Source organism: Acanthopagrus latus, chromosome 14, assembly GCF_904848185.1.
Source record: "Acanthopagrus latus isolate v.2019 chromosome 14, fAcaLat1.1, whole genome shotgun sequence".
NCBI lineage: Eukaryota > Metazoa > Chordata > Actinopteri > Spariformes > Sparidae > Acanthopagrus > Acanthopagrus latus.
This window is the reverse complement of record NC_051052.1, coordinates 9812892-9830842: the sequence shown is the minus strand read 5'-3', so window position 1 is coordinate 9830842 and position 17951 is coordinate 9812892. Positions and strand designations below refer to the sequence as shown.

Sequence of the window (17951 nt, the reverse complement as noted above, 5' to 3'; positions counted from 1 at the left end):
CATAATCAAGACCTGTGATGTTTCTGAAGAGACATGATCTGTAACAGGAAGCGGTGACAAGAAAAGCTTTTAAAATCTGAGACTAAATTAGCCCCTAAATCAAAGTAAAATCAATCGTTTGATTCCACTAATATCCATTTGGCTGAGTGTTTCTCTTTCTCTATTTTTAGCTCGATATTCTGCTCCCTGAACTTGGTATTAATAACACAACACAAAAACCTCAGACAGGAGTATTTCACCTCGTTTGAGCTGGATGTTAGTTGACTCTGTTTGCTCACTTTGTGTGAATGTTTTTCCAAGGATTCAACCGAAAAGCGTGGGGACGCTAATTCACTGTGTCAGCCCAGCAGGGATTCAGGTAAACTCTGCAGTGCAGAAAAGCTCCTGGTGTGCGCATAACAGATGTTTCTCATTTTGTCTCTGCGCAGGCCTTTTTTGTGAAGGACTACATTATGAATCACCCCGAGGACGGTGACAAGATCGGGCGACTGAGAGAGCTCATGTTTGAACAGGTTTGTAGTAAGAGATATGAGGGCTTGGACCTTGGAAGGACCTTCGAAACACTTTGTAACAAAACACTCATGTATGCCAAAAAGCGGAACTTGAGTTGTTCAATTGGCAGTGTTATTTATAATGTCATTTAGTTTAGTACTGAGTGTTAATATCCTGTTTTTGGGGATTGGCAGGTTCACTCTTCATACAATGCAAAATATCTCCATCAGTAACAGTCACTGGTGGACAGGTATTTTTAGGCCGACAACTTGTCTGAGAGTTAGAATAAACTGGATAACAGCATCATTATTGACAGTGTTAAAAATCACCTTTGACATGTGTTCGACATTTCTATATCTGATATCTTGGTGATTTTAAAAGAAATTGCGTCCCCATCTTCTTCTGTTGTTTTAAGAGAATGCTGCAATGCTGTTTTGCTGTGAAGCTCTAGAAATGTTTAGTGCACTACAAAACTTCCGCTTAAAGCGTCTGCTAGATGTCAGTGTACTGCTCATCAGTGTGAAGGTGGGAGCACAGTGAACGAATTATCATTTTTGAGTGATTTTATCCTTGAAGTAAATTGTGCTTACTTACGTTCCATCATTGGCTATTCTAGATTTTGACACTGAGATTTTCTTTCTCATAGCAAATGTGTATCGTTTATAAATATTGCTTATTGGTATCTTCGGTTTTTAATAATCTGTATCTGCCGCAAAAAATCCATATGGGCTGATCCCTAATATTTGCCCTAGCTTGTTTAAAAGATAATAGTGAAAAAGTTACAGTAAATATTCCAACAATGTTCTTTTGACTTTCTGTTATTTATAATATCCAGAGACGGTAACCAGCTCTTGTTTTGCAGGCACACATTCTGGAGTACGGCCTCGCTGTGCATGAGAAGTTTGTTCCCCAGGACATGAGGCCGCTCCACAAGAAGTTAGTGGACCAGTTTCATCTGATGAAATCCAGTCTTGGCATTCAGGTATGTCGAAAGCCAAGACACCATCATCCACCTCAAAGAATCCATTTCAAAGGCTGCGAATTTTGTAAACTAATGAGGGGATTTGAATATGAAGTTAAACAGAAGTTAGTTTGTTAATGACGGATCAAACGCATCAGAAAGATTTAAGAACTCCTGCTTGAGGTAATGAATTTTTCTCAAATCATTAAGTCTCCTTTAGTCCTTTATGGAAGCACACAGTATGCAACAACAGAAACCGACCGCTGTGTTCAGACTTCCGAGTGAATGACCCCTCCGGTCCTCCAGGGAGAAAATCCGCCCCTCATTAAACAGACTTCCTTTTTATGCACTTGTGTGGTTTTTTTTTTTTGCATACCTCACACTGGCATCAAGAAGCATTTAATCATGTGTACTTCCTCTCGTCCACTTTAAACACCCCAGGAGTTTCCAGCGTATGTGCGGGCGAGCCCGGTGCACTTCACCAACGGGAGCCCGCGGACCTGCAGGAACTCTGTGCCCAACATCATTAGCCCAGACGGTGGCAGAGGGGTCACCAGGCGGAGGTGCGACCTCGTTTGTCTTATTTTGTCTCTTATTTTGTGAATTTATTGATGTGACGTTTGTCTTTCTTTCTTTTCTCCTCTTTGTTTCTCTTGCATAAGAAATCTAAATAGAACTCAGAGAGCCTTTTACCTCAGGTTTAAAGTTCTGCTTCACGCTGTCTCACATTCCTTCGCTGTTTCTGCGGTGCCACCCTTGACTGCAGATCTGACTCTCCATCTTCTTTATTTTACTTTTTTGTGTCCCCACCTCACCTCCAACACCACGCGCTGTGCCTCTGCGCCTTCCCTCTCCTTCCTCCCATTCTTCACCGGTGTGCCATACAATAGGCGGGGGCTGGCACCCACAGGGACACTTTCTGTGTGCCTGCCGCCAGGCCAGCAGGCAGACGAGTGTGTGCGCGCGTGTGTGGGAGTGTGTGTGTGTTTTGATGTGTTCAGTGACCCTGCCACTCTGTCTACCTGCGACATTCTGGCTCCACAGTCCATTCCCAGGGGGCACGTCCACACAGAAAGATACGGACACACACATCACCTCCATCTCCCCGTGACATTTTGAGTTTTACCTGTCGAGGTTTTGATTTCTTTTTTCTGTGCTCTGTTTGGAATCACAAAACCGGGTTACATCTATTTTCTTTTGGCACTTTTTTTTCGTGGGCAAAGACTTCTGCTTCAGCCTCCCTTTAAAAAAACCTTGTGTTTGTTCTTTAACCTTTGTTTTAAACTTTTGCCTTTCGGTAGACCAGTCCTGGATGAAATGCTGCGACTGCTGCATCGATTATTTTCTTATAATCTGACATTTTCTATCTCTGTTTGTCTTCTTCCCCTCCCTCCCTGCCCTTTGGTGGGACTCGCGCTGAACTTTTTTCGGTGAGTGAAACCTCTAAAGTCTAATGAAACAAAAAAACCTCGACCTATCTCTCTCTGCTGAAAGCCAAAGTGACCATCTCTCTCCGTCTCTCAGCCCCTGCAGCTACCCTGCGGTGAACCGCTACTCCTCGTCCTCTCTGTCATCTCAAGCCTCCAACGAAGTCAGTAACATCACAGGGCAGTCGGAGAGTTCGGATGAAGTCTTCAACATGCAGGTAATCTCTTCCCCTCTTATTCACATGCCTCTTATCCCGGCCCATAAAGGCTCTTAAGGCGATGGAGCCCACATCGCAAACATGCTCATTGCCCTCTTGCTCCCTACTTTTCAGATTTCACTTCTTTTTTAATCCCCCTTCACTCCATCCCTCTTCTTCTGTGAGCCTTTTTTTGCTCTGAAGTCCTTCTCTGCCTCATCCAGCCAAGGAAATTGTCATGATTACATCAAATAAAGAAACGGTGCTTTGTGTGCTCGCCCAGGAAGCTCGCTGGAGTTGGGCACTAATCTAAAGTAGATTTGGCCACTACAGAAAGCTGCCGACAACTCCTGGCAAGCTGTCTGGCACACCTGGCAGGAAGCAGGGAGAAGCGGTTGTTGCTGATCTGACTGTACCTATTACAATACAGGTTTTTGAACGTCGTAGCTTTTATTTGGTGGATCAAGTACAATTTAGTGACAGTGATCCTGAAGACAAGTATTGTTACGGAAAAGCGTTGCACGAAAACTTCAAACCCCACAATCCTGGAGACACACATTGATGGATTGTATGTGGGTTTATTTTATAAAGAGTGTTGTTTTTGAATATGTTTATTATACCGCACATGTCCCAGCGCAGTAAATAGGTTGCCAGGCAACAGGTGGACACTCTAGGAAGTCCCTGCCGCTGGCCAAGAATAATCCAGCACATAACTCCCCTGAAAAAACACAATATATTGTTGTTACAGTTTGGCTTTTGTGAAGATTTAGCAAACAAGATATGAAATGTTGATTTTTTTTTTTCTCTTTTGCCAGGCAATCTGCAATAAACACGACATGAAATGTTAACTAGCATTTTGAGCATCTAACCGTCACTTACCCGAGGATCATTTGCCTTGTTTGTTTCTCAGCGACTCTCTTCTCTTCCCAGTATTATACTTCCACATGTGAAAGTTCTTTAGCCCCTCAGTAATTTTCTACTTTTGGAACAAAAGAAAAGCAGAAGTGTAGTTCTGTGGAAGTTAAAGCTACCTTGGAGGCGTCGAGTTAAAAATATCTGACTTTGAAGCATCGAGAAAGACACAGTCTCCAAACTACACTTAGATTTTTTTATTTATTTTTTTTAGATAACATCAGAAAAGGTTGTGAATTTCTCAATGCTGTGTCATAAAGTTTTTATACAGAATGTTATTAAAGTGCATAATGTTCTGGTCTGTAATAATGATGTTGTTCTCTTGTTGTCATCCCTCGTGCAGCCCAGTCCGTCTACCTCAAGCCTCAGCTCCAACCATTCTGCCTCGCCCAATGTCACCAGCTCAGCCCCCTCCAGTGCCAGAGGTGAGACAGCAGCTCATTTCACAGCGCTTCCCACTGTAGACTTTTTGCCGATTTTTCAATCTAGAGTGACTCGCGCCGAGGAAGCAGACAGAGGTTCAGCTGGACAGACCGAACATGGGGACTTGCACCTCTGACCTCTCGGTGATGATGTTCTTTCAAACGACGACGGCGAGGTTAGCGAGGTTACACGACAGCTAGGGATACACGGAGGAGAGGGAGATGAGGTTAAAAAATAGGGAGGAGAGGGAAGAATGCAGAGAGGCAGAAAAATAGAATACAAAATGAGCTGAGATGAAAAATGAAATGTGCTGAGACGTGGAGACACACGCTGTTGAGAATGCGAGACAGAGCGAGAGTAGGAGATGATTACAGCTCTGTGGAGTATCCCCTCTTGGACCGCAACACAATCTCCCGTCCAGGCCCGGGCCGAGCCTCCTGCATGGTGGGGTGTGAATATCTAATGCCCCCTCCGTCTGCCCCTCTTATCTCGCCGTGCTCAAATGTGCAAACGTGTTCCTGCCTGATCCACATCATAAAAAGGAAGAATATATGAAGACGTTTATGAGAGCGTATACACTCCCCTTTGGCAGGCCGCTGGCAGCGGGCGGCGCCCTTATAAAAGTGGCCTCTGTCTACCCATAAAGCCTGGAGAGAATTATTGCGAGTGTGTTATCTGAATGAGAGCCAGCGATGGCTATCTCGCGCTCATATGATAGCCCTCCGAGTGGTCGCTAATGGATCGAGATCTACACAGTGGCTAACGGAGGATGAGGGGAAGTGCTGTGAAAAAGGTTGCGAGAGAGGATTTGCGTGTGTTACATATGTTTCTGTGTCAAGGTTTAGCATGTCTATTGTGATTGTCCATTTCTCTGAGGAGGTGAGGAGTGTGTGAGTGTGGGCAGGGGGCAGGCCATTTATCATGTTGTGGAGTCAGCGAGGCTGAAAGAATGGTGGAGAGGCTTGGAGGGAGAGAGAGAGATTGGCCTTTCCTGATTGCCAGTATTTGTGGGTAATAGTCTAACACCTTGCTGTGATTTGGTCCCTTATGTGTTTGCCTACGCTCTCCTGTGTGTGTGTGTGTTGGTGTGTCACTGCTCTAATATCTCACACTGTCCTTTCCAGGTTCACCCCAGATGGCAGAGAAACACAAGCATTCCAGAGAAAATGCCTGTCTGTCTCCACGAGAGAGACCAGTCAGCGCCATCTTCCCCAACCCCCTGGACCCTGCACAGGTTAGCACATACACACATTGCCAACAGTGGACTCTCATTCTAAATAAACCAAGTGGTGACCTCTGTTTTTGGCCATTTACACACACTAAGGTATACCAGAAACCAGAATGAATGTCACAATTAAGCCATTAATTGGATCTGGCTGTACCTTATGTTCAAGAATAGAATTTGTTTTTACTGTCAAGATAATGTGACTCTGCATGTTGATGCGATTGTAGGTCGCTCTTTTAAGTTAAAACAGAAGGATGTTCGCAGGCAAAGAGAATGAGGGAGAGCAAATAGAAGGAGAAATATGTTTTTGACCTTTCGGTGACCAGACCAAGAGGATATGACTGCTAGTACAGGGAAACTTTGAGACTGTGCTTCTGCTCTCACATTAGTACTTCTGGTTTGTTTTTTGAAAGCAAACAGAAGAAGACAGCCAAGCCAGCAACAGAAGCACATTTAAACCCTTTTCGTGAGGCCTGTTAGCATTCCCAAATAATCACAGTGGGCAATAGTTGAAGCAATTCTAAAGAGTTTATGGTCTCAGTCTCTGGCTTTAAGTCTTTTTCAATACAGCATAATGTTCTTTTTATAAATTATGGTCCCATATAGGGTAACATAGATGATAAAGCAGAGTGTACTTCACTGCAAGGCTAACTTGTGACTGAAAAGTCACTACCATGGCATGTCCTCGGTAAATCCTCCCCAGCTCAACCTTCTTGTCCGAATATGTTCACTCCTGCCTTCAAAAACAAAAGGATGGCAGCAGTCATAATTGCAAAATGGATGACATCATGGGTTTTACACTTACACAAAGTTTGAATAATAAAGATGGCCGAACATATATAAGCCTTTATGATTGTAAAAAACACCTCATAAAACAGATAACACTTCGGCTCCATCTTTGCAACTCCATACTGTGAGCAGATGGACGTATGCATGATTTTTTTTTTTTTTAAACTTAGGATCGAAAGAGAAACACTCATTTTTTCTCTCGTTTGCGCTCTTCCAGATGGTTGCATTCTCTTTGTCCTCACACTTGACTCCACCTGTCTCACAAGTGTTAGAGATTAAGAGCAAGACTAAATATAATTCTTCTTTGACACACTGCTTCTTACAGGCATGCTTGCCCAATACAGAGAACAAGGTCAACCTATGTATTGTACGACACATCTCACTGCATGACTTCTGTTCCACGTGTAGCTGAGGGACGCAGTTTTTCAGAGGAAAGTCAGATGGTCGAGCTCTGGTAAAAAAAAACAAAAAACATTCCACTACAGCAAGCTAATGTTACAAGATCCAACAAGAACAACATGATATTGCAGATTCCCGTGTAGCTGAAGGGCAGCACGTAATGCAGTCACACACTCCATCCTCAGTGACAAAGCCACTGTAATAGAAAACTAATGTGTTTGTTTTCCACGGCGCTTTCATCTCTTACAGGCGTCGCTGATGCTAGTGGCACTGCTCGCCCTCTTTTCTGTTGACTGAAAAGATCCATTCAGGTCTACAGATTCTTATAATCATTTCCAATCTGGCAGCAGTGAAGCACTCACTATTAGTTGCTAATGGAGTATTGATTATAAGTAACATTGATCACTTGTAGAATTCACTGTAATTAGAGCAGCCAGGTCAGAAAAAGCCATCTCACTCCTGTATTTTTAAAAAGATGGGGGGGGAAGAGTGCCCGCTCACTTCTACAAATATCACGCCAGACATAAAGGTCATCGCACGTTCAACACTCTTTCTCTCTGTGTCTGTTCTATTGAATTTGTTAGCGATAGATTTCACACCTTGATATTTATTTTTGCCATGCAGTATTCAATTATTCCCCCGGTGAGCTAAAGCTGGCATTTACCTGTGTCAAAGCACAGACACTGTTTCTCGACGCATGTTCTTGACAGGCCTTTTTTTTTTTTTTCCCTCTCTCTTCTGTGTACAGAGAGCTCCTTCTCATCAGATAGGCGACACCACTTTACCGAGGAGCGACCCCAACCTCTCAGCGCCAGACAAAGGTAAAACACTGCATCCAGTATGTGTTGTTGCATCCCTCACGTCCCTCCGCTCGCGACTGTCCATGTTCCTCCTCGTAATAAACTCTCACCGCAGGGAGTCCCCCCCCCCAGCAGTAATAATGCCGACATATTAAAACTCTTTTTATTATTCCGAGGTACTTGTTTAATATAATTTTTATTGCCCTGTGTGCTCCTTATTGTTATTTAAAGAGCATTTATCCCCCAGCATTTGTGCGTTAACTTTAATTCCCGCAGAATTTCTGAACAAAAGCTCACTTCAGTGGAGCACCATAACCCCGCAGCAGAAACATTTTCTATATTACTTTCGGCTGCTAACTGTCCAGATTTCCTGTGTGTGTGTGACGGTTTGACCACAGAGTGACTGGAGGCATCTGTTTTCACACAGCTTCACACACATGTACGTACGTATGTGTCTCCCAACCAGACACACTGTCTAGATAAAAAAAGTTTCATCTCCTCTTATCCTGAAAGAGTAATGAAATGGCAGCTACTATCCCTGTGACACTGATGGACGTGTGTGACATTCATATGCATTCAGTTGTCATTTGGCTCAGTATACTCGAGGGGAGATGCATCTTTCTTGCATTGTCTGGGAAAAATATGCCCATGAATTGAGAATCAAAGCTGATCTTCATGTGCAATCAACACAAAATTAAAAAGTGTGTAGATTTGGTGAAGAAATTGACACTCTGAATTATGATATAAAAAATATTAATGTTGTAATAATGCATTTTTTCCCATAACTTAATAAACAAGCTGTACTCAGAGGAGAATAAGGTCCCCAGAACAGTTTGCTAGGGTCCGCCACATATAAACAAAGTGAAACAAATTAAATCCTGCTGTCCTTTGTTTATTCAGGCATGAAAATAAGAGTTTGTTGATTTCATTTGTTTATGTAATAAATTATCCTCCCTAAAACTACTCAGTGCACCTTTAAAGTTTGACAGAAGCTCACCCAAAAAAAGCAATCTGCCGGTATAAAAAGCGCCACTTTCTGAGAACTTTGAGGAACAATTAGGGAGCATAGCAGATGAGACACCTTATAAATAAAGAGCGAGGTGTGTGGATGTGAAAGCTTTCTTGTGACGCCCACACAAACAAGCACGCCTTGCCGCGCTAGTCAGGTGTGATCTGTAAATAATGCAGCGGTAGATAGATGAACTTCCGCAATATGGTGACACGACACCTTCGTGCGCACGACAATGACGAAAAGGTGCCAAGTTTTGCATGAAACCCGCGATGGTGTAAAAGTGTTGTTTGTCGCATCTTCTGCCGCAAAGCCTTAAAATTAAAACTCCAGATACTAAATATAGAGTGTTGTTGAAACATGACTCCAGCTCACTGTGAAATGAAACCAGTGTTTTGAAGCCTGTTTGGAAGGTGTTGTCCGAAGGCATCAGGAGACCATGACTTCATAAACTGTGACCTGAGCAATCGCCTGGACTAAGATTTCAATTATAGAGTCTGATTACATTCTATTTTTACAGAAATGTCTGCTTAAGTAGATGGAAAGTGCTTAATTAATCTCTCATCGGGGGCATTAAATGAAGTACTTTGTAGCTACTTCAAGTGCAGACAGTTCTGTAGCTACTTAAGAGCTTAAAGTTTGATTGAATGTGACCCATAAACCTGGAGACTAAACACAGACCAGCTGAGATTTCTGCAAAAAGTATCAGTTAATTGAAGTGTATTTATGATTTACAGTGTAATGTTGTTGATGATATTTATATATATTGTTTTATTTCATATTAGCCCGTTTTCACATTAAATTTCCAAGTGTGGCAATGCACAGAACAATTATCTCCTCTTTTTGCAAATATAAAACTAAAGCTGAATCAAAAGCCTTACAAGCCTTAAAAACAAAAAATCAGATACATTCAGATGTTTTTTCATGATTAATTAACAGATAAATATTATTAAGATCAGGACACATAGAAACATTAACTTATTTTGGTGTTAAGGCATTGTCAGTGACCCACATGATATTGTACACTCCTAATTGGTAAAATATCTCTCTATCTCTCTCATTCATATATATATATATATATATATATATATATATATATATATATATATATATATATATATATATATATATATATATATATATATATATATATATATATATATATATATATATATATATATATATATATATATATATATATATATATATATATATATATATATACATATACATATATATATATATATCCTCCACCACCCACAAGTATTTCTTCTGAGGTTTGTTTAGCTGCTTGACCTTATGTCGTGTCTCTGCCAGTAATGTTGGCAAATGTTACTGTTTCTTGTAAGGACCAAAGAAAAAACATTTGTGGAGCACAATCATCTTCACTCCCACTGAAAAGGGCAAGAGAGACAGGAAAAGAGGAAAGCAACAACAGTGATGCATCAAAGATTGAGACAAGCCTCAGACTAAAACAAAACAACAACAAAAATGATTAAAATTGCAAAACAAAAAAATTGAGTCAGACTAGCATTACTTTACCTTAAGGGTTCCATATAATATAATGAGGTTTCTCTGTCCTTTTATGTTAATATATGCTGTGAAAGTATCAAAACACCCAATCCAGCAAGAAATGTACACAGCCAGTACTAAGAAACTGTGTCTTCTTCAGGACTACTGTAAGGTTGTGATATCACAACTATACTGTCACTGCCCTCAGCACCACCTTAGTCGTGAAAACACAGTAGGACAGATTGGGTTTTTCACAAACAGAGACAGGCAATAAAACTGAGCTTTCAGATGGAGGCTGAATAGAGGTGCTGCAGCCATGGACAATATGACAAAAAAAGTTTACTTTTTTTTTTAAAGCAACATTTTCTAGTAATCACCCCCCAAAAAAGAGTGAATGTGGCATTCCATCTCCCCCATTCCACTGTATTCACATTACAATACCGCTAGCTAACATTAGCTAGCCAGCATTAGCATGCCAGGAGCATACCGTAGAACTCAACCACTCTTTTTAAGTTTGTTTCCAAAAACTACCAAGACTATCGATAGCTGACATATGTTTGCAGAAACACATTTTTGAGGGGAAACCGTACATTACAATCAACTGATCAATGTTAAAGGTTCAGTGTCTAAGATTTAGTGGCATCTTGCTGATTCCAACTGAATACCCCTCCTATCTCCGTTGCCCTCCAAAAGTGTAGAACTAAAAGTGGACGTTCTGTGGAAGAGGACCTGCCTCCGTCTGTGACATAAGGGCTCGTTAAGCTTTCAAGAAACCGTAATTGTGTCCATTTCTGACAGTAGATCCACCAAAGTCCTACACACTGGACCTTTATTTTGTGAAGCTTTCACATCATCCATCAGAAATGTGCATGATTCCACTGTGTTCTCCATGTCTTGTGTTATCCCATAACCTGTTGAGTGACTTGTGATGTCTCTGTGTACTGAAAGTGAGACCCACACCCAGTAGCTGGAGCCTTGACAGTGTCAAAGAGGGCGCTCCATCCTTCTCTGACTCTGTCGGCAAATTGCTAGGCCCTCCCGTACCTCCTAGGCCACCGTACTCAGGTAAAAAGGCCAACCGTGGTGAATTCCCTGACAGGAATGGTACTAATTTTCCACTCCGGCTATTGACACTCTCTCCTCTTCCTCCTACTACTACTATGACATTTTTTCCATCTCCTGCTGACTGCCGCCTGGCTTGCTGCTGCCATTTACATACACGAGCCACATTTTTACTAACTGGTTTGAAATGCTGATATTTACTGGAGTGTGATAATCTGTGCAGACTTCGTGAGGGCTGACATTGTTCCCAAATCAAATTCCAGTCGATTCCTGGATTTATTTCCTGTTTTTTTTTTCCTCCCCTTCAAGCCCTCCTGAGAAATGCACATCATTACATCTCTGCAACATTTTTTTTTCCTTTGCCATCAACTCTGTGTTGTACTTATATACAGATTCAACAGACTTGACTTATTCCCCAGTGCTTTCTGATATATTGCACTGCCCAGCAGCGTAATAAGCAGATGGAGGGTTTTTTTTACTCCTCTCCCCTCCACTTTTTGTGCCCTCATTGCATAAAACAGCTGTCGGATGTAGAAACAGCTTAAGGTGGCCTAAAGGACCTGCAGAACATCGGCGCTTATTTGACTCATTGATGCTTTAAGCCACTGGCCCCCCTTCTCAGCTCTGTGTGTGTATGTTTGCATGACTCATGCTGTGTCATCACGGTGAATGGGAGAAAAGTGTCCCCTAATTTGAATTTGCCCTCTTTTCCTTCTCATCCGGTTGTCAGCAGGCTCGTCGGCTAAAAACATGAGGTCGCAGTCCCCCGTCTCCGCCTCCAGATCGCCGCAAAAGGTTGGTTCTGTTTCTGTCACTTCCCTTTGTTTTTTTTTTTGGTTTCTCTTTCGTTTTTCCCTGACACATCCCGACCTTGCTTAGCGACAGCCTCGGGGGGCCTTTATCCTGCGCTGCTACCATCTTACCGGCCGGCTCCAGGGTCTTTATCCTACTCTGTGTCAACCAGAGGCCTGGGAGCTTTGTATTACTGTTCACTGAAGCTGTTAAGTGCCCCGCTGCTGCTGATTTTCTAGTTTTTATGACACGGCTCTCCCCAACGAGGACCCAAAATGGGACTGGCTGGAGGGCATTCATTGTAGATGCCAACCGGTGTCTGTTGTGTTAGATTCAGGCTCCAATAGGATGTCACCTGGACCGCTTGCCAAAAATATGCAAAACCAGATGGAGTTTTTCGACCACACTGCAACTGCCTGTCAGTTTAAGGTCCCACATTGTAGAAAGCAAGATTCCCTGTCTTTTTTGTTTATAAAGCAGGTGTTGTGACACAGTGAAAGCATCAAAAGGTTTTATCCTCGGAGAAATGCTCAGAAACTGTGCCGTTGGAAAAACAACAGCAGAGCTAATGCTAAAATATGGTGAGTAGTGCCTGTTCAGGCATCCAGAAGCCGGCCAATCAGAGTAAATTGGGGTTTTCAGGTGCTGGGGCCTTAAAGAAAACTGGCATCCATATGCAGAAGGTGAATAGGGTGCCACAGCATTTGGCATTTGTATTTGCCATGAGTTATACGTATCACATTTCCTGCAGGCAGCCCCCTAGTGGTCACAGTGCCGTTGACATGATCCTTTTTAAATCTAAAAAATCAAGGTGTATGTATTCATTTTTATAGCAGGAAGCTAAGACTTTCAGCTTTTGCCCAGTCATGGCGTAGGTTTGTGACAATGTCATTACATAATGTTAAGTGCGGTGAAAAAACAAGCAGTGGCACCAGGGATCTGCCCCAAAATGACAGCAGGAAATCTGTGTTTACACAATTCTGTGTAAATCAGTCCAAATTAACAAAACATAAATGCTAAAGCACTTATTCTTTTCAGAAAGAGGAAGCCAAGACTGTAGTCTTTTGCCATATCACCTTGTACGTATGTGGTGTCGTGATGCTTGAATGGATATGTTTTGTTTTAATTTAGTAAAATTTGTTGAAAAAAAACTTAAGATTTCTATATTTTTATTAATCAATGACATAATTTAAATACTTCAGTCATTTTGAAATGTTTATTGACCTGAATAACCTTTAAGCTGCGGTTGTGTAGATTTCAGGGAAATTAAGCATTTGAACTTACTTCCAGAAACTATATCACAGTAAGCAAAAATACCAGTAGAGGCACTCGTGGGCTAGCTCACAAATCGTGATTTTCACTATTTTAATACTTTTGTGTGCCGAGGTGACGGCCATGTTGGTTTACATCAAAAAGCACCTTCTGCGTTCACACAAGTCGTGTGTAATTCATGTCACGATGCAAAGTGGATTAGAAAAAAAAAATCCCATGAGAGAAAGTAGATTTTTTTTTAACACTATAGCATTTGAACCTATTACAGCAGACACCCAAAATAAAAAGCACGAACCTGAAAATCAGCACAAAATGGCACATTCAGTTTCACATTTCAAAGACTGTTATGTTTTCATTTACGCCTGATTGTGAGAGACCTGAACTAAATGTTCCCATCTCTCGACTGAAATGTGTTAAAACATATTTTCGTATACCTCTGACCTTGAGCGTTTTCATGTGTGTCCACAGTTAAACTGATTACTCTCACTTTGTCTGCGAGCCCTCATTTATTGTTAATGAACCTCTCAGTGGATAATGGCAGACTGCAGAAGCATCAGAGGTCCAGGAAAAGGTTAGCGAAGCGCCCGAGCGAGCTCTTAATGAGGGTAAAAACTTGTTTTCAAACTCTGGTGATCTGAAGCTCATCTCCTGCTAACTATTATTGGCTTTGTGGGCTTGTCACGAGCTCCGGTGCTAAGCTCCCGGCTTTGTTGTGGGTACGATGTCTCCCTACATGTGACAGCTACCAAGAATGCGGTTGTTTGTGCATGTCAGTGTGGTCTGTGTGTATGTGCGAGGAGGAGAGAGTGAGAGAACAACTCGGCGAACCAAAGTGTGAGTGACAGCTTGGCGCTCAGCGTGCTCCGTCAATCACATCCGCATGCGCGGCTAGGTGTGCACGCGTCGCGGCAGCGGAAGAAGCCTGGAGCGAAGTACCGAGCTGCCCATCACAGCGCAGCCAGACGCGGCTCCTCTGCGGACCTCCAGCAGGCCCCATTATCTGGCACATGAGTGCACACACGCCAAACACACACATCAGTTAGTGCAGCCAGGGGCCCATTACCAGACCACAAACCCCAGGACGGTAGTGAACCCGCAGAAAACACATGGTACCAGACTGACAGGGCTGCACTTACTCATCTCCAGAGGTAGAAATGATATTTACTGGTAGCCTCTCTCTGGAAACCAGGGCCAGGAGAATAAACGGCTTGTCAGCACTGTATTAAAAACCGTATTTCATCATGCTTGTCCCAAATGTAGAAAAGGTCTGTCTAGTCTTGCATGTCAAATGGATACCTCTCTTTCTGCGCGCCCTGTAGCATAAATGGTACAACCTTACTGATCAATTGTGTATACCTCACTAGATCCAATTAAATTGTTGCAGATATGATGGCAGCATTGTGTAATTGCTTAGAAAAACATTTTGTTGAGTGACCGGATTTTTTTTTTGAGTGGGGGAAGTGCAGCATATTGTGTTTTTTCATCTCGATGCACAGGGCTGGTTGATAGAGTGGAAAAAAACCTGGCCCTCTCAATCTGCTCACTGACTCTTCGTTTCATTTCTCCCTATTTTTTTAAGTATTAATCATCGCAGTATGGCTGTGTCAGCACACATGTTGGAGAAAGCAGACTGGAGGACGCACACAATATGGCCGTGTGATCGTCATAAGTGGCTCACCATATTTTAAACTCAAAATTGAGTTGAAACCATTTTTTTTTTTGTTGTTTAGGCTTAAAAAATCCTCTTCAGCAATCCTTTTTTTAACAATCAGAGAAAGTGTTTTAGTGCTATAATTTATTTTCATCCTTGATTGATCTACAGATAACATTTTTCAGTTGACTGGTCCAAACCAGGGGTGGCCAAGCTTTTTCTGTTGGTGGGCCGAAACTGAAACCCGAAAATGGGCCATGAACCCAAAGCAAACAACTATTGTTAAGCATTATATTGCTAAGACGCAAAATGGTACTAACATCCAAAGTTCCCATATCTGTTCCACATGGCTCAGATTTAGATTTGGATAAGACTAGAGTAAAGAAACATTTGTGATTTCCTGTCATTCTTTCTCTCTCTTCAGACCACAGTGCCACCCTTCACCCCGTCACCCACCGAGTGCCAGTCCACCAGCCTGGTCTCCAACTCCCCCGTCCTCTCCGGCAGCTACAGCAGCGGTATTTCCTCCCTCAGCCGCTGCAGCGTGTCGGAAGCTTCTGGCACCGAGCTGCCTGCCGGCGACCACCTATCCCACACCCTCCCTCCCCCCACCACCTTACCGAACTCCGTCTCAAGCAGCTCGGATGAGCCAATCCGCAGAGAGAACAAGACCCCGCCCCCCTATAGTGTATACGAGAGGAACAACCCTCGCAGGCCCGTGCCGCTGCCCCACAGCCTGTCCATCCCCCCACAGACGGACCCCCCGGCCCTGCCGCCCAAGCCCCACCAGCTCCGCACGGGCAGCATGAAGCTGGAGGGAACCTCCGACCCTCGAGTCCCCAGACCAAGACCTCTGCCCAGGAAGGTGTCCCAGCTATAGGAGCTGGTTCGGGTCCAGGTCTGGAGCTTGAAGAAACACACTGGCGTATTTTGCACTTTTCTACTGGGCACTCACTTGTTTTTTTTTTTGTGATCTTCAGTTTGGCATTCCTGACCTACAGTCCAATAATAGACACAGGCCTATAGATTAACAGGCAGTCAAAAAAACAAAAACTGAAGAAACTATCAAATAAAGAAAGTTTCTTTTTGTATTTGCTAGAGGGCATTGCATTGACTTTGACTCGGTCATTCCGCACTTTTAGCTCTAGTACGTACAGTAGGTCACCAACGGTCAGTCGCAGCAGCATATGTTTACCAGAACAGTCTAGAAAAACACAGTTTTGATAGATGTAATAATCTGAAATATATGTATATTGGTATATATGAGAATTGTTTTTGCCTTAAGTATTGGAAACAGAGTCTTTTATCCGTGAGTCTTGCACGTTTTTTCTTTTTTTAAAAACCAACTCTGTACATTTGTAAACTGTATGGCTATAAAAGGTGCTAGAGGCCTCGAGTATGCATTTCAGTGAAGTGTAGTAGACAAGGTTGTGTTCCCATAGTCATATCCACACAAGCAATGGCACAAAGAAACTAACAAAAAAATGTATAATGACTGAATGGTAAATGCTGTTAAACCTGCATTTTCAAAGTTTAGTAAAGGTAACTTCAGCACAGCAGCGTTGAGGCTTATTTTTACTCTATACAGTATGTAAATCAGATAACTAGAGAGGTTTTCAGTGGGGAGTTGCGACCTTAACAAACCACTCTACTGCCCTTTTCTCTCTAGCATTTCAAAACAAGCCTCTTACCTTCACACTCAACCAAAAAAAAAAAAAAAAACTGCCCCGATTACACTGAAATCACGAGCCAGGACCAAACACACACGGCCAAACGTTGGTGCAATCGCATGCTTAAAAGCTGGACTTTGACCATTGCCATTGATGTGAACATTTATGTGAACACACCCTATCCCTCCTGCATGACAACAGATCTTTAGAGTGGGGGTTGCCAAGTATTGTGCCAAAGGAAAATGTACAATGTGCTGTAAAGACTTGTTTTTCTTTTTTCTTTTTCTTTTTAACTGGGACCTGGAATCAAGAAGCTTGGAAATGCTCAGCTGAAAGGACATTTATAAGAAAGATTTTTTTTTTTTTTTTTTTTAAGTGGTTTTACCCAAAAGCTCCTAATTAAACTGTAATCTACTGATCAGACAAGCACAAACTAGATTTTATCATCCGTATTATGACCAGTACTGTTATCACGAACTCTCTATTTTACACCCAGCAGTAATTCGATCAGAGTTTCGCCGTCGGGACTCGACTTAAAAACACACGAAGTCTGGCACTCTTTTAAAAAGAATATTTACAAACTAATCATTGTCAAATATTTGTACAGTTGAGATTTACTTTTGTGTTTCGATTAAAAAGACGGAGTTGACTCAGTCCGACTGCATTGCGTCGCTGCAGTGAAGTAAGTGTTCTGTGGCAGAGAGATCTCACATTGTTTTGTAAAATAGAGATTTTGGCATAAAAAAAAAAAAAATATTCATCAATCTTTAAATTCTGTGCAACATTTCTCTGGGGACAGAGGGGGGGAAATTAGCTTTAGTATTGTTTGTATGTTTCATTTTTGTATGGTTAATTTACTTTTTGGATCTGTTGTGAATCTTTGAGATTAAATATTCACATTAATCAGTACTTGAGAAAACCTGTAAATTATATGATGAGATTAATGTAAGTATGCCAAATATACAAATTTGTGTATTACAATTAATGTAAATATTGTGTTTTTAACAAAATGTAGCTATAACAATTTACAGCTTTGAATGTAATGTTGAAGCAGCAAATTATTATTATAAATGTTCAAACTTTTATGGTTTTGTGAGTGTAGAAAAACTAAGGTCATGCATAATGACACACCTAACACATTTACAAGTTCAATAAACTGCCCTATGTAATACAAATAATATGACTGACAGAGTTCTACATTATGACACTTGAGATATGCGAGGCGGGACAGAATTTGTTGCAAAACATTCACCAAAGTCTGCAGAGAATCAAGTTCATTGGCCATAATGGTGGGAAGTCAGCAAGGGATCATGTGGTTTTGGGATCCAAAGCAGATAAACGTTACCAAACCCTAACCC

The 17951-nt window shown here is 42.0% G+C and overlaps 1 protein-coding gene across 6 annotated transcripts in view; it reads left to right on the top strand.

Moving 5' to 3' along the window:
* Window positions 1-16645, top strand: part of dock4b (dedicator of cytokinesis 4b) — a 125519-nt gene extending 108874 nt beyond the window's left edge. For 2 of the 6 annotated variants that reach the window (XM_037121608.1, XM_037121605.1), the window contains 10 exons: window positions 429-512; window positions 1355-1474; window positions 1895-2016; window positions 2987-3098; window positions 4333-4414; window positions 5537-5646; window positions 7574-7646; window positions 11095-11211; window positions 11939-12003; window positions 15348-16645. In XM_037121608.1, the coding sequence (XP_036977503.1) occupies window positions 429-512; window positions 1355-1474; window positions 1895-2016; window positions 2987-3098; window positions 4333-4414; window positions 5537-5646; window positions 7574-7646; window positions 11095-11211; window positions 11939-12003; window positions 15348-15803 (1341 nt within the window). In that variant the 3' untranslated portion in view covers window positions 15804-16645. The remainder of the gene's footprint in view (window positions 1-428; window positions 513-1354; window positions 1475-1894; window positions 2017-2986; window positions 3099-4332; window positions 4415-5536; window positions 5647-7573; window positions 7647-11094; window positions 11212-11938; window positions 12004-15347) is intronic. The other 4 variants (XM_037121611.1, XM_037121606.1, XM_037121610.1 and 1 more) reach the window with 4 other exon arrangements.
* The last annotated feature ends 1306 nt before the right edge of the window (window positions 16646-17951 follow it).